We start from the raw sequence: 16,650 nt of genomic DNA, 5'->3' as shown, positions 1-16,650 counted from the left end.
AACATTTTTTTGACATTAGAAAATGATTTAATCTTCTATTAGGTAACTATTTATATATATTAATTAGGTGAACAAGCTTTACGAGAAATAATTAAACAAGCTAGACAGGTTGGTATCCTAGCAAATGATATGAAAATAAAAAATTTATGTGACGAACTTGATCGACTCATTGATCAAATTGCAGATCTACGAATTAAAGGAATGGTATGTATTAAATTTTTCAAAATCTATTTTATAATAATTTAAAATCTATATAATAATAATTTGATGTATTTTAGAAAAATTAAAAGTTAAAAACAAATGTCAATAAAGATTACAAACTTTTACGAGATATGTGATGTCATAATATTTTTTCCAGGCTCAATCACCAGAAGCAATGAGACTTGCACAAGAGATTGATGATAGAATACAACGTCTAACAAAGCTTGTCGATGATGCAATAGCCAATGAAACAACTTCTGGAAAGAGATTGCCAGCAGCAACAACACAGGGTCAGTATGAACAGGCATTGAATTGGATTGATGATCCTCGATCTGAATATAATGGCACTGGTATGTTTGTAAATTTTGCATTTAAAAAAAATTGTTTTTTATAGATTAACAATCATATTGTTCACTACTGTAAGTGAACCCAGTTTTAAAAAAATGTCAAATAAGTTGAAAAAAAGTGTCAAAAATTTCTTTGGGGTGTGACTTCTTAAGAAAATTTTTGAAAAAATTACAAATGCGTTTCTTAACTGTTATCTACCTTGTTATGTAAGTAATATATTTTTGAAAAAATGTTGTTGGGAATGAAACAACCTAATGTATGATGTATTTTTGTATCTTAACTTTAGTTTTATATTTTGCTAGGTAAGCGTGCTATCGATTCTCTTGTTGAAGATGGGAAAAGACTAGCTGAACATTTTTCAGGACCAGAAAAACAGGAATTGCTTGATACTGTAGCTAATATTCAACATTTGACAAAGGAACTTGCTAATCTTAAATCCCAAGGAAAAGTATATTTTTGGCATATTTTTCTATTTAATAAATGTTAAACAATAAATAAATGTAAATTTACACATTAAAAATATACAATATCAATAATTTTTTTTATCATACTTCTTTGTGTTGTTGAACTAAGTTTTCAAAATAATTATGATATAGTCAACAAATGTTTTTACATTGTAAAATGTTTGTATATGTTCGTCATATCTCTCAAATACATATTGGTAGCTATCTAACACCAAATGTTCAAAGGAAGTTTTATGTTAGTACTCTGCATTTGAACTAGTGTGTATATTTTTAAAATAGTGTTGATAATTCTAAATTTTTGTTTAAAAATTTTTTTAAGGGAAATACACCTGAAGCTCAACAAATTGCTAAACAACTAAAGCGAGAACTTGAGAAACTTAAAACTATACTTCAAACAGGAGCTGTTCGCAGTGTTGTTGATAGTTTTATGGATACTATGACACCAATTAAACATCTTGAGAAAGCAGCAAAAGCTGCAATTGGTAATTTAAAATAAAAATATAAAAGTTTATTATTTGTAAATGACTAGGTTTGATATTAGACTGGGGCTTGGTATGATCAAGTAAAGCCAGAGCTAAGGCTATGGCTTAGTTTGCATTAAAGCTGATACACCCTGTATATATTTTATCTTTTATTAAAGTTTATGTTATACTTTTTATGTGTACCAACATGCACATACCAAAATAAACATACATTTAAAATATTGCACAAATTAAAGATACAAAGTGTAAAATAATATCTTAATGTTAATGCAGCCTAAGCCATATCCCAGGCTGTATTCATTAGTTTATATGCTTAGCTGTATTCATTAATTTCTACATATATTTTATCGAATAACAAAAAATTGAATTTCAAAGAGTGTATATATATATATATATATATATATATATATATATATATATATATATATATATATATATATATATATATATATATATATATATATATACATACAGTATTGGACAAAACATTTGCAACCAACATCGAACAATGCTAAAAAGTGTTCCTAATTTTACATGTCTTTAAAACGAAACGAACTATACTACCACAGCAAACAGCTCAGGAGTCGGGAATCATAGCATGCCATGAAATGAGCAATCAGGTGACAGCACACAGGCAGAATTTTGTTGACAAGTGCCGTTTTGCAGCGGACAAAACAATTGCAATTTTTTTGGTTTGTTTCATTTTCTTAAGTCTGGTCTGTGTCAACGTCACAGAAGTTTTTTAATAATTAAAGGAAGTTTCCAAAAATTTCTTGAAGAAGCATCTGCAAGCATCCAGAAATATCCAGAAACATTCAGACGCATCCAGAAGCATCAAAAGCATCCAGAAGCATCAAAAAGAAGCATCTAGAATCTTCCGGAACAGGTTCACGCAGGTTCATTTTACTATATAAGAGACATGTAAATTGACATGTAATTCAGTCAGTATATGGAAGTCAATCAGTCAGTATTATCAAGACAGTTTATTGAAGTGAGTTTTTTCAAAGTGTTTTATCGAAGAACATCAATACAAGAAGTGAAATACAACAAGTGTTTCATTACATCAATACAGTCCACATCCAACCAAGATGTTGTGTTCCACAGAGCATTATTGTTTCATTACAAGGTAAATGTAACACGGTAAGCCTTGAGAAGCGTGATTATTTATTTTTATTACTTTTATGATTTCAAGTGCAAAAATGACTCCCGACAGTCTTGGATTGGAACTAAGAAAGAAAATTATTGGCGATTACATAAGTGGAATGTCACTAAAAAGTATTTGTGATAAATATCGGGTGAATAAATGGACCGTATCAAGATTATGTTCCAAATATCCTTCTACGGGCAAGTTTTCAGCAGATAACAAAGGTGAAAGACCGCGTTCCACCACATCTAGAGAGGATTCTATGATCGTCAGATCCGTCAAGAAGGATCCCTGGATATCATCAGTCGAGATACAAAAGCAATTAGAGCTGCTTGTATCGGACCGAACAATCAGACGACGTGCTGTTGAAGCCGGATTGTTTTCTTGACGCCCTGCAAAGTAACCGCTGATTTCACTAAAAAACCAGAAGAAAAGACTCCTGTTTGCTACATCTCATATTGACTGGAACGTGCAGAAATGGCGAACTGACCTGTTCAGTGATGAATCGAAGTTCAACACTGAACAGGCCAAGTCGACCGGCCGGAAACGCCTTGATTTACATTACTGCAATAAGACCGTGAAGCATGGTGGAGGCAATGTAATGATCTGGGGGTGTTTTTCTGCTAACGGTCTAGGTCCAATACATCGAAACAATGGAATAATTAACAAAATGGACCATTTCATGTATTAAAATATCCTGAAAGATGTTATGTTACCTCATGCTGAATGGAATATGCCAATAAAATGGGTTTTTAAGCAAGACAACGATCCAAAACACACTGCAAAAGTAGTCAAGCAGTGGTTTCAAGACAACCACCTATCGGTGATGGATTGGCCGCCTCAATCTCCGGATCTCAACCCTATCAAGAATCTGTAGGAGATCGTCAACCGCAGAATTAATCGTGAAGGTGTTCGTAATAAGGATCAACTGTTTGAACAAATCCAAAAGGCCTGGGCAGCGATTCCACAAAGTTTCATTGATCACCTGATCGAATCTATGCCTCAAAGATGCAAGGCTGTGATAGACAACAAAGGATTCGCCACGAAATATTGATAGAGAAATACAGCTTGGTCAACATTTTGTCGAGTTGCACTTGTTTTGTCGAGAAGGAAATCAACTTTTTTTAATACTTTTAATTAATTTATTAATTTTCATGTACAAATAATAAACTTTGTGATGAATAAAACTTGAAGAACTTTGTCTCTAAACAGTTACATAGTTATTTCTCTAAATTGAAAAATGCAGTACTTTTATATAAAGAATTTAAATTAGCATTATTTGGTTGCACTCGTTTTGTCTGATACTGTATATATAAATATCAGTGTGTAATTTTTTTTTTATCTAATTCACTCCCAAAAATGCTGCTAGAAACCTTTATTAAGTTTAAAGCTACTAAAAAACAAAGAATAGTGTTAAAGAGCAAGGAAACTGTTGGTAGAAGACATGAATAGTAGTAGTTTGTTTGAGTGGGAATGAATATCAGAGTTCCAAAGCATTGGTGTGCAAGGAAAAAAACTAATTAACTAAAATTTTTAGAGCATGAAGTGATAGATACAGTAAAAGGATGCTTTATAAAGGATTTGTAGAGATAAAGGTTTACCTCTACAAATCCTTAACAAGATACATCAAGATTTCCATTAAAACTATATTTTGATTATAGTAAATTAATTGCTTCAGTTAACATTAAATCAGAGAGATTGATGCTTCAAAAAGATAATATATCTAGGCAACAATGGGCAGATATATGATTTATGTGTTTCAATAAAAAAAAATGTAAAGTTATGCACTACGAATAAAAAAAAAATTCAAATATTTTATGAATGATTTTATAAAAATGAACAAAGAGAACTATATGAAATGAAGTAGAAAAAGATCTGGGTATTCTTATAAAAAATAAGTTAAAGTGGCACGATCAAATTATAAAGGCGGCAAACAGTGCAAAACATATTTTGGGGGTAATTAATGGAGCTTTTAGAAATATGGAATGTTTGCACCATGAAAGTATTATAACCATCACTTGTAAGACCACACTTATACTACTAGTTTGGAATCCTCGCTAACAACAGGATATAAATAATTTGGAAAAGATAATGAACAAACAAAATGTTGGTTTTTTTGCTCCATTGAAATCCTTTGGAAGAGAAACCTTAAAAATTGGTTAAGAGAAAGCAGACGTAAAAATGTTGACAAGTCTGTATTTTCAAATTTACTAAAAGCTCTTGTCAGTCAGATAGATAGCAAACTCCTGAAATCTGGTTTTAATGGTAGTGGTCTTTACCCTGTTGACAAATTGAAGAGATAGTGAGTATGCAACCAAAGCGTTAGGAAGTAGATGAGTCTATCAAAAAAAATGTTGTTAAAAACCTACAGAGAGCAATTGATTCTGTACTTACACCTAGCCCAAGTCAACTTACACTGACAGCACTTGCAAATTCAAAAAACACAGAGCACATGTCCATCCCCAAAAGGGAGAAATTTTAACAGCACAAGGTGTTGTCGCAAGGTTGCAAGAAGAAGAAAAGAATAAAGCTGAAAAAAAGACTGTATCAGTAAGAAAAAGAAAACTGCTAGACATGGGTTGACTTTTTAAATACATGAAAAGCAATAAGCATGATATATGTATCAAATATAATATGAGTATCCATATTGCTCCACCAGTGGGGTTTTTTGGATATATTATATACACCTTTCATATATTTGGATATATGAAAGGTGTTGTTAAAAAAAGATTAGTTAGTTTTTTAAAATATATTTATATTTTACTTATTGTGAAGATATTGTATACACCCTGCATGTAAAGAAAAATAACAAAAGTTTTTATGGTGGTTATTAACTAAAAAAAGTTGTATTAAAAAAAAATATCTAAAATTTTATCCATATTACCCCAACCCACATTAAACAAATTAATAAAATTAATTGTTGTTAATGAAAACCCACACTAAAAAAATTAATAAAATTAATTGTTGTTAATGAAATTTAATCACTTTTTTTAGATACTCCAAATCGTGACCAAGAGTTTGAAGAGAAAGCTGGCGCATTTGAATATCATACAAGTAAGATTATTGAGAGTGCAGAGCAAACTGCAGTGCATGGCAAGCACGCTAATAAGCAGCTGTTTTACAATATTCACTCAGCTGCAAATGATGTATGTAATTTTTAACAGCAATATACAATAATTTTTTTTTTGAATTAAAATTTTTTTTTTGTGTGTATATTTTTAAAATTTCTTACCAAACCAGTTAGCAGAAATTACTCCTCAAGTCTCGCATGCAGGTAAACTCTTGCTTTTGAACCCTGGGAATCCAACTATAGAGCTTCATTTTGATAACCTCAAAAACCATTGGATTGAAAAAGCATCTGAAGTAACAGCTCTTGTTGATACTGCTACTGATGCCTATGATTTTGTGAAGGAGAGTGAAGCTGCTATTCGAAAAGAGCAAGAAAATGCAATGGTTGGACTAGAGCAATTCAACCCATCTGTAAGTTAGATTTTATTTTTTTAAAAAAAGCTATGCAAGTTTATTTATTGTTTTGTTTTTTATAAAAAGGTTGTTGTATCTAAAGGTGGTAACATGGTTCGTTTGGCTAATCGTGTCATTCAAGTTTCTAGTGCAGAAGCTGAAAATTCTCTTGATCCAGAATTTCAAGAAAATGTTAATAGTTCTGTTGCTCGACTGCGGGAAAGTACTAAGCACTAGTTTTTTAAATAAAGCATCATAATTCTTTATCACAATTCATTTTACGAATCTTTTTAATTTATATCACATTAAAAAAAATTACTATAAATTTTTTCCTGAATATTGCCAATACATAAAAATTTTATGCCTTGTTTAGGCAGTTCTCCTTTAGTACAATGTACTAAAAATGTTGCTCTTAATCCAAAATCAGTTCAAGTTAAGATTGAGTTTAAAAACACTGGTGATGAGGTAGGTTTTTTCATTATGAACTTTAATTCTTGTTTTAATTTAATTTTTATTAAATTGTTATTGTTTCAAATGATTTGTTATCTTTTTTTATTTTGTTTTTTATTTCACATATTTTACATAAAAATTCTATAAATCATGCACAAAACATTTAGCTCATTGGAAGAATTGTTGAGGTCAAAAATGCACTTGACACTGCCCCACCTCTTCCTCCTTTACCTGATATGGCTAAAATTAAAATTGGTAATTTACTTAAAGATTTGCATTTTAATTTTTTTACTATTCAGTCATTATACACTTATATTTTTGTTTTATTCTAGAATTAAAGTGAAAATATTGAGTTTATTATTTATTATTATACACAAATATACATGTATATATATATATATATATATATATATATATATATATATATATATATATATATATATATATATATATATATATATATATATAAATGCGGTAGTGGTGTAGTGGTAGAGCGCTCGCTTCATAAGCGAAAGGTTCCGAGTTGGATTCCCACCACGTCCCTGGTAGTACCGCGCTCAACTTGTTTCTCCGCGCAGCGGCTTTGTTCGTCAAGGTTCGTGTTTCGGAGTTATAGAGTTAAGAGAGGGTGATAACCACAAGTAGCCTCCTCATCTGTAGTGGCCTTCTCGGCTTTGGGGAGGTGAATTATTAAAAAAAATATATATATATTACATCTAGCTAATAAACATGAGGTAGAGTATCTCGGACCTGCGCGTCCACCACCACCAGTTGCATTTCCAGTTGTTGAAGGATTAATAGAAGCTGATGAATCTCGTGAATTGCGATCCATTTTGGAAAATGTTCCAGATGCAGATAATCGAATGGCTGTAAGCATTCTTCTAATTATTTTACTAGTTATGTTATGCAGTATGCATACCGTAAATTCTATTTTATATATATATATATATATATATATATATATATGTATATATATATATATATATACATATATCTATACATATATCTGTACATATATATATATATATATATATATATATATATATATATATATATATATATATATATATATATATATATATATATATATATATATATATATATATAAATATATATATATATCTATATATATATACATATATATATATATATATATATATATATATATATATATATATATATATATATATATATATATATATAAATATATATATATGTATAGATATATGTGTATATATATATATATATATATATATATATATATGTATGTATATATGCATATTTATCAGGGATGCGGAGTCCCAAAAGGACTCTGGCTTTATATCTCTACTTTTTCCAAGTCAGTAGTGTCCAGAAGCTCTAAACGTGTTTGTTGATTTATGATCTGCTATGAGAAAAAAATTCATGAGATTTAATGACTTGAAACTTATTGTTTTTAAGCTGGGAGTCCTGGAGTCCCGGAGTCCTTGCCGCCATTATACCTACGGACTCCGGGTTCAAAAAATGATTGTTCCTCTAACCTTAAAGTCTTAATTTTTTTCCTATCAGTAGTCCATAAACTTATTTATATTTTTAGAGCTCATGGATACCAAAAACTAGGATGAAGTAATCTTTTTTTGACTTTCAAATCCAGATTCCTTTTTGGGACTCCGCATCCCTGATATTTATACATATATACATATATATATACATATATATATATATATATATATATATATATATATATATATATATATATATACATATACATATACATATACATATATATGCATATATACATATATATATATATATATATGTATATATATATATATGCATATATATATATATATATATATATATATATATATATATATAAATTTTAATAGAAATCACAATATTTTTTATTCTTGAAATGTTTCGTAATCTTACTACATTTTCAAAAGATTTAATTTACAATTAAAACTCTGGTAAATAAATTTAAAAAACTGAAGACAATACAGAGAAAAATAATTATATATAAATTCTCTTAGTAATATTATAAGTGATAAAACTAAATTTAAAGAATTAAAAGATGATCCAACTATAAAAAGAGAAGTATCTTTACAAGGGTATCTTAGAAAACTTAAAAAACTTAAATGTTTTGAAAAAGACATTTACAATAAAAATTTATCCTGTTGGTTCACAAACAGCAAGAATTTATGCTCTACCTAAGATGCACAAACTTAGTAAAGGTTCTTCTCTACCATCTTTTCGACCAATTATTTCAACAATTGGCACATATAATTATAAACTTGCTAAACATCTTTCAGATTTATTATCTCCATATTTACCAAAACATTATACCACTTTTGACTCATTTTCATTTGTTGAAGATTTAAAACAAGTTGACATAACTAACAAATTTATAGTTTCTTATGATGTTGAAAACTTATTTACTAACATTCCACTTAATGAAACTATAAATATAGCAACAGAATTGTTTTTTAAAGATGAAACTCGCTCAAAATATTTTTCTAAAACTCATTTCAAAAAATTCAAATTTCAACGTCAGGTTCTCATTTCTTATTTAACGGAAAATTTTATGATCAATTAGATGGCGTTGCAATGGGTTCTCCTTTAGCACCAATTTTAGCTAATATGTTTATCGGTTTTCATGAACAAACGTGGGTTAATAATTGCTCATCCTCCATACCGATTTTTATAAACGTTATGTGGATGGACATAATTTTTAATTCAGAGTTTGAAGCGCAACAATTCTTTATACATCTCAATAGACAACACAAAACTTAAGATTTACTATGGAAAAAGAAAAAGACAACCAAATTCCATTTTTAGATGTTCTTATTAATAAGTCTAATTCACTCTCTACATCAATTTATCACAAAAAAACATACACGGGTCTTTTACAAAATTTCTTTAGTTTTGTCCCTTCATGTTACAAAACTGGTCTTATACGTTGCTTGATTGATCGAACATATAAAATTAACAACACGTGGTTTGGATTTGATGAGGATATAAAAAATCTTTCTTTAGTTTTAAAAAATAATCAATTTCCGCAAAAAGTTATCGACACTGAAATTAAATTATATGTTGAAAAGAAAATTAATCCACCTGTTATAAATACTGTTGATAATACTAATATAAGATATTTTAAGCTTCCGTGTATTGGATTTTACTCAAATTTTACTAAAACTAAAATTGATAAAATTATTAAAAAGTATTGTAAAAATGTATTAGTTAAATTTATATTCACAACCGATAAATTAAAAAACAATTTTTGCATAAAAGATCCACTTTCTAAGATGCTTAAATCTAACGTTGTCTACAAATTTTCTTGTTCTGGATGTAACGCCAGTTATATTGGAGAAACCTCCAGACATTTGACAACACGGATAAATGAGCACCTTACGAGTGACATGCAATCGCATATTTTTAAACATTTAAATTCATCCATTAATTGTAAAACACTAACTAATTATGATTGCTTTCAGATTTTAGATACTGCCTCTACCATTAACAAATTAAAAATAAAAGAAGCACTTCATATTAAATGGGAAAATCCTTCTTTAAATAAACAAACATCTCATTATATTATAAATTTATCTATCTAACTTATTATATTATTATTATTATTAATATTTTAATATTAGGAAGTTTATTTTGTCATAATTTGTAATATAATTTTTAATTGGTTTGTAACAAGTTTATTTGTCCGTTAATTTTTCTCTGTATTGTCTTCAGTTTTTTAAATTTATTTACCAGAGTTTTAATTGTAAATTAAATCTTTTGAAAATGTAGTAAGACTACGAAACATGTCAAGAATAAAAAATATTGTGATTTTTATTAAAATTTTTACAAATTTATTGCTAATGCGATGTTCGAAAAAAAAAAAAAATATATATATATATATATATTTATATGTATATATATATATATATTTATATGTATATATATATATGTATGTATGTATGTATGTATGTATGTATGTATGTATGTATGTATGTATGTATGTATATTAAGGTGGTTCTAAAAACAACTTTTTCTGAAAATGACTGCTGGCACCCCCTGAATATGTTGTATATAATTGAAAAAATGCTAGATTTAAGAAATTTTTGAATAAAAAATATTTTAAGGGGTTGCTACCGACCCTCGAACATTATATAGGTCCCTAATATTATTAAAAAAAAAGTTTTTCAAAATTATGTCATGTTGGGTCTCAAACGAAGCAAAATCATATACAAATTTTAAAAAAAATATTCATTTTATAAAAAAACATAGATAAAAAAAATTATAATCAAAAAATCTTGTTAAATTCCCTATTTTTCATTTTTAGTTAAAAAACGTAATTTTTTGTTTACTAAAATCTAAAATAAAAATTTAATTATAAAATGATTAATATTTTTAAAATTTTTATATAATTTCCCTTCATTTGAGACCCAAAATGACATAGTTTTGAAAAACTTTTTTAATAATATTAGGGACCTATATAATGTTCGAGGGTCGGTAGCAACCCCTTAAAATATTTTTTATTCAAAAATTTCTTAAATCTAGCATTTTTTTAATTATATACAACATATTCAGGGGGTGCCAGCAGAAAAAAAAAAGTTATATATATATATAACATTAAGGTAGTTCTAAAAAGTTGTTTTTAGAACCACCTTAATGTATATATATATATGTATATATATATATATTTATATTTATATTTATATATATATGTATATATATATATATATATATATATATATATATATATATATATATATATATATATATAATATATATATATATATATATATGTATATATATGTATATATATGTATATATATGTATATATATGTATATATATATGTATATATATATATGTATATATGTATATGTATATATATATGTATATATATGTGTATATATATATAGGTTGCTGCTCATCAACTTCATGTTGAAGCTAGCAAATGGGAAGAGGAAGGCAATTCTCTTATTCAAGCTGCACGTCAGATGGCTATGCTTTTTGCAAAAATGTCTAAATTTATAACGTAAGTTTGTTTTGTTTTGTTTCAGAGTTTCTTTTAAAAAAACTTTTACTTACAATCAATTGTGTTTTTTTAGAGATGAAGATCATTTTAATACTCATTCTAAAAGAGAGTTGATTGAGACAGCTAAAGGAGTTGCTAGAGCTAGTGTAGAACTTGTTAAACGTGCCAGAGAAATAGCAAAGGACTGTCCTGACAAGCGCATGAAGGCTGTAAGTACATTCGTTATTTTTTATTTCTCAAATATTATTACTGATTTTGTTGTTAGGTAAACTGAAATTTTGTCTAAAATAATTATTTAAGTATGCTTTTTTGTTAAAACATTTAAATTCTTTATTAGGAATTGGAACTGACAATTGATCGTATTCCAACAATTGCAACACAGTTAAAGATTCTTGCCACAGTTAAAGCTACTATGTTTGGCGCTAACGGTACCATTTTCTTCATAGGAACCGGACAATGATGTTTGAATATATTATATTTCTTTTCTTTCTTTTTTTTCTATTAGATCCTCAAGCGGACCTCGAAGCAACAGAGATGTTAGTGGGTTGCGCTGAAAATCTTATGGCTTCTGCAAGGTATGTCGTAAAAGATTGCGAGTCTGCAACAATAAAAATTCGCGCTGGCCATGGTAAAGTTGCTTGTTGGAAAAAAGAAGGAAGTCGTTAGTTAATTTTGATTATAAAAGCTATTCGTTTTTCGGATTTGTAACGTGTAACAAGTCATTAGTGTCATAACATAGACACTTAATATTTTTTAATAGTAAAGTAGACAGAATCGCAAGTTAGCGTGTTTTTTTTAACTATATTGTATACTATAAATATTTTTGTTTTTACTTTAATTTAGGTTTTATTCGACAACTCTTTCTTTTCGAAATTATTTTTTTGTTTTTTTCTTTAGATTTTTCTTTTGTTTGATTTTATTATTTTATATATAATTTTAAATTTGTTTATTAGAAATTGTGTATCAAATTTTCTAGAACTATTTATAAACGTCCTTTTCTAGGATGATTTTCTATAGATTTGTTTTCATAATTACCGTCTTCGTACTATAAGCAGCATACTTAAGAGTTGAATTGCAACTCAACTAAACTGATAGCAAAAGTTTTTTTATTCCCTTGCAAAAATGCAGATAAAGTCCATGCTCTTTTTTAATTTTTGTCGTTGCTTTTTTTAATTTTTTTTTTAATAAAGAAATTAAAAATAACCAAATGTTTATTCAAATCCCATAAATTCAATTTACTTCCAAAAATATATTTAAAAAAGTTTGGTAGGAAAAAAGAAATGTTAAAAGAATTTCGACATTTAGTCACCGTAAATGTTATTGATTTTATACATAAAAATTAAATGATGATATATATTTATTTGGTAAACATTTAAGATTTTTAGATTAATAAATAGTGGTTGTGAATGAGAGAGACGGTCTGCGTTGGACATTATTCTTATGGCATGTTTTTGTTTGTTAAATAGTTTGTTTAGTTTTTTTTTTTTTGTTATTGGTGCTGCACCAAGCAATGTTAGTAAAATTGAGATAACAATGAATAAAAGAGAAGTAGATATATTTTTCTTTTATTCATTGTTATCTCAATTAATTGATTGACTGATTGTTTTCTATTTGATAAATTAATGTTTTTTGTTGTTGTTTTTTTAAAAATATTTTACTTAAACAATTGTTGCATTTAAAGACACCCTTGCATAGATATTATTATTTTTAATAATATCATGTCTGTCTTACTTCAAAAAATAACTGCTGAAAATAAATCTTTTTTCTTATTTGGTGATTATAATATTGATCTGATGCAATCAAATAATGACTTTGAAATGTCGGATTTTTTAAACTTCTTTTCTTTTTATAATATTCGCCCTTTTATAAATATGCCGACTAGAATTACTGATCACTCTGCTACAATTATTGATAATATTTTCTCTAGTTTAATAGCTGATGAAATTGTTTCAGGAAATTTGACAACTTCTGTTTCTGATCAATTGCTTCAATTTTGTATTTGTCCCAATTTCAATAAACAATTTATATAGCAGACGTTTTATAAACTTTAATAAAGAAAATTTTATATCTGATTTATCAAAAATTGACTAGGACGATGTTATAAAGTCCAATGATACTAACACATGTTTCCAAACGTTTATTACTGAAACAACATTGATTTTAGATCGCTACGCCCCGCTTAAAAAAACAAGTATCAAAAACTTCAAACGTCGATTCAAATCATGGATTACAAAAGGAATTATAAAATCTATTCAAGTGCGCAATTTTTTCAAACAAAAAATGATGAGATTTTCTGATCTTATTAATAAAAAAAGGTTGAAAGTATATTTAAAAGACATAAGTATATGATAATTACATTAATTAAACTTAGTAAAAAACCCATTTTAAAAATTTTTCTCAGAAAATGTAAAAAATCTTCCCGAACTTTGGAAAGACATTAACATTGTAATTAATGTTAAAAATTTTGATAAATCTTCTCCCAACTGTTTGCAAGAAAATGAAATATATATAACTGATCCAAATCTAATCTTTGAACCATTTAACACTTTTTTTACAAATGTTGCTCATAAACTCAAATCCAATATTTATTCGTCTTACATTAACTATCAGAAATGTCTTGAGCATCCAAATTTACATAGTTTATTATTATCTCCAACAAATATTCCAGAAATTTCATCTCTTATATCTAAATTGAATCCAAAAAAATCATGTGGTCCAAACAGCATTCCCACTTATATTCTCACAGGTTTTAACTATGAATTTTCAAATATTCTTTCTAAACTATTTAATACCTCATTTATAAATGGAACATTTCCTGATATTTTGAAATTATCTTGCGTTATTCCAATATTTAAAAATGGCTCTAACTACAGATCTATTTCTCTTTTATCTAACATTAGTAAGCTTCTTGAGAAACTTATGTATTTTAGAGTGTACTCTTTTCTAAACTTATTTAATTGTTTAAATGATTTTCAATTTGGTTTTCGATCAAATCATTCTACTTGACATGCATTAATAAGTATAACGGAAGAAATTAGGAAAGCTCTTGATACTGGTCATTTTGTTTGTGGTTTTTTTTATCTATTTACAAAAAGCTTTCGATTCCGTTGACCATAGTAATTTGATTTCTAAATTAAATCACAATGGAATTTGCAGTATTGTAAATGACTGGTTTCGATCTTATCTTTCAGATCGAAAACAATTTGTAAGTATTAATGGTTTCAACTCTGGTAATAAATCAGTTTTGTGTGGTGTTCCTCAAGGTTCTGTTCTAGGTCCTCTTATATTTTTAATCTACGTTAACGACCTAATCAACTCTGTTCACTTCTCTTCAGTTCATCTGTTTGCTGATGATACAATTCTCTTGCACATCAATAAATCGTATCCTTCTTTATGTAAAAATGTTAATTCGGATCTAAAAGGTATAGTTCACTGGTTAAATGCTAACCTAATATGTCTATATGTCTAAATGTTAAATGCTAACCTAATATGTCTAATATGTTTAAATGCTAACCTAATATGTCGAAAAAACTGACTTAGTTTTTTTTCATCTTTGAGAAAAAACTATTTCTTTAAAAATGTTGAAATCAAAGTCAAAATTATTAATAGACGACTATATCCTTCAGAAGTTATTAAATATCTTGGTGTATTAATTAATTGCAATCTTTCATGAAACTTTCATATTAATGAACTAAGCAAGAAACTAATCTCGAGCTAACGGTATGCTTTCGATAATTCGTCATTATGTAAATAAAGTTACACTAAAGATTATTTACTATGCATTATTCTCATCTCATCTTAGATATTGTTGTCAGGTTTGGGGTCAAGTTAGAAACTATCGCATTAACAAGTTGCTATCGTCTCGACGTCAACTAATAAGAATAATAAACTTTCAACCAATTAAATCAGATACATCAAAGTCCTTCAAAAAACTTTTCATTTCAACATTTCCAGCGCTAGTAAAGTATGCTAATCTTCTTTTTGTTTTTGACTCCTTTAATAAAAACTTACTATCTCCTATCACAAACTTGTTCACAGAAAGTAGACTATTACATTCCTACTCTACTAGAAATATACACAATGGAAAACTAAATGTACCATCTTTTAAAACCCAGAAAACATCAGTGCGTCTGTGAATGGAACAGTAGCCTTGCATGCATTTTTAATGAGTTCAAGAAACTATATCCTAAAATACCTTTACTCCATCTTAAACAACATCAATTTATAAAAATTCTGAGAAACTTTTTATTCCAACTTTTAGATATATTATCCTTACGATTAAAATATTCTTTTAATTTTCTTTTCGTACTGATAACAAAAAGTACTGATGAAAATTAAAATTTTCTTTTAATTTTCATCAGTACTTTTTGTTTATTTTTTACTTTTTTTTATTATTAAAACCTGCAAATTATGATCTTTACAAGTTTGCTTTAATGTATGTTCTGTGTGCTTTAATCTATGTGTTTACGGTTCATATGTTTCAATGCATGTCTTTGCTTATTATTACTTATATTATGTATGAAAATTGGTGTCACTTCTTTGATCAGATTTCTGTATGAGTGACACCATCCTAAATAAATCATTAACTTATTAACATAGATAATTTTAAGCTCATAACTACCATTATAATATTAGTTATTATTATTATTTTTTCATTGTAATTAATGTAAACATGCTTATTATTACTATTACTGTAATTTGTATTAATTTTTTTTTATATTATATTTTAATAATATATTATTATTTTTATCATTATTACTATTGTTATTGTTATTATTATTGTTATTATTACTATTATTATTATCAAAACTATTGTAAAATGATTTACGGAAAATAAATAGCTTGTTGTTGTTGTTGTTGTGAATTGTGAAATAAAAATTAAATAGGCTAGGATTTTGCCTATGCCACATAAAACAATTGTTCGCATATAAACCCCATAATCGTGCTATATAAAATAATTATATTTATACCTACAAAACCCTACGCTAACTTTTATCTTCATTGGTGTTTTTTTTTTTTTTTTTTTGGTGGAAAAAGACGATAAAACACCTTGTTTAATTCATAAAGATAAACCTCCATAAAGC

General features: G+C 27.3%; 1 protein-coding gene across 1 annotated transcript in view; it reads left to right on the top strand.

Annotated features, from left to right (window-relative positions):
• LOC100199247 (vinculin) overlaps positions 1 to 12,582 on the top strand; it is a 30,854-nt gene extending 18,272 nt beyond the window's left edge. The window contains exons 6-19 of the mRNA XM_065797987.1: positions 68 to 204; positions 359 to 551; positions 852 to 997; positions 1,333 to 1,495; positions 5,634 to 5,785; positions 5,880 to 6,119; positions 6,189 to 6,324; positions 6,475 to 6,566; positions 6,719 to 6,806; positions 7,272 to 7,420; positions 11,451 to 11,566; positions 11,640 to 11,775; positions 11,904 to 11,994; positions 12,072 to 12,582. Coding sequence (XP_065654059.1) covers positions 68 to 204; positions 359 to 551; positions 852 to 997; positions 1,333 to 1,495; positions 5,634 to 5,785; positions 5,880 to 6,119; positions 6,189 to 6,324; positions 6,475 to 6,566; positions 6,719 to 6,806; positions 7,272 to 7,420; positions 11,451 to 11,566; positions 11,640 to 11,775; positions 11,904 to 11,994; positions 12,072 to 12,232 — 2,000 coding nt within the window. The 3' untranslated portion in view covers positions 12,233 to 12,582. The remainder of the gene's footprint in view (positions 1 to 67; positions 205 to 358; positions 552 to 851; positions 998 to 1,332; positions 1,496 to 5,633; positions 5,786 to 5,879; positions 6,120 to 6,188; positions 6,325 to 6,474; positions 6,567 to 6,718; positions 6,807 to 7,271; positions 7,421 to 11,450; positions 11,567 to 11,639; positions 11,776 to 11,903; positions 11,995 to 12,071) is intronic.
• Positions 12,583 to 16,650: the final 4,068 nt, after the last annotated feature.

This window comes from Hydra vulgaris, chromosome 05 (genome assembly GCF_038396675.1).
Source record: "Hydra vulgaris chromosome 05, alternate assembly HydraT2T_AEP".
Taxonomy (NCBI): domain Eukaryota; kingdom Metazoa; phylum Cnidaria; class Hydrozoa; order Anthoathecata; family Hydridae; genus Hydra; species Hydra vulgaris.
This window is presented reverse-complemented; position numbering and strand designations above follow the sequence as displayed.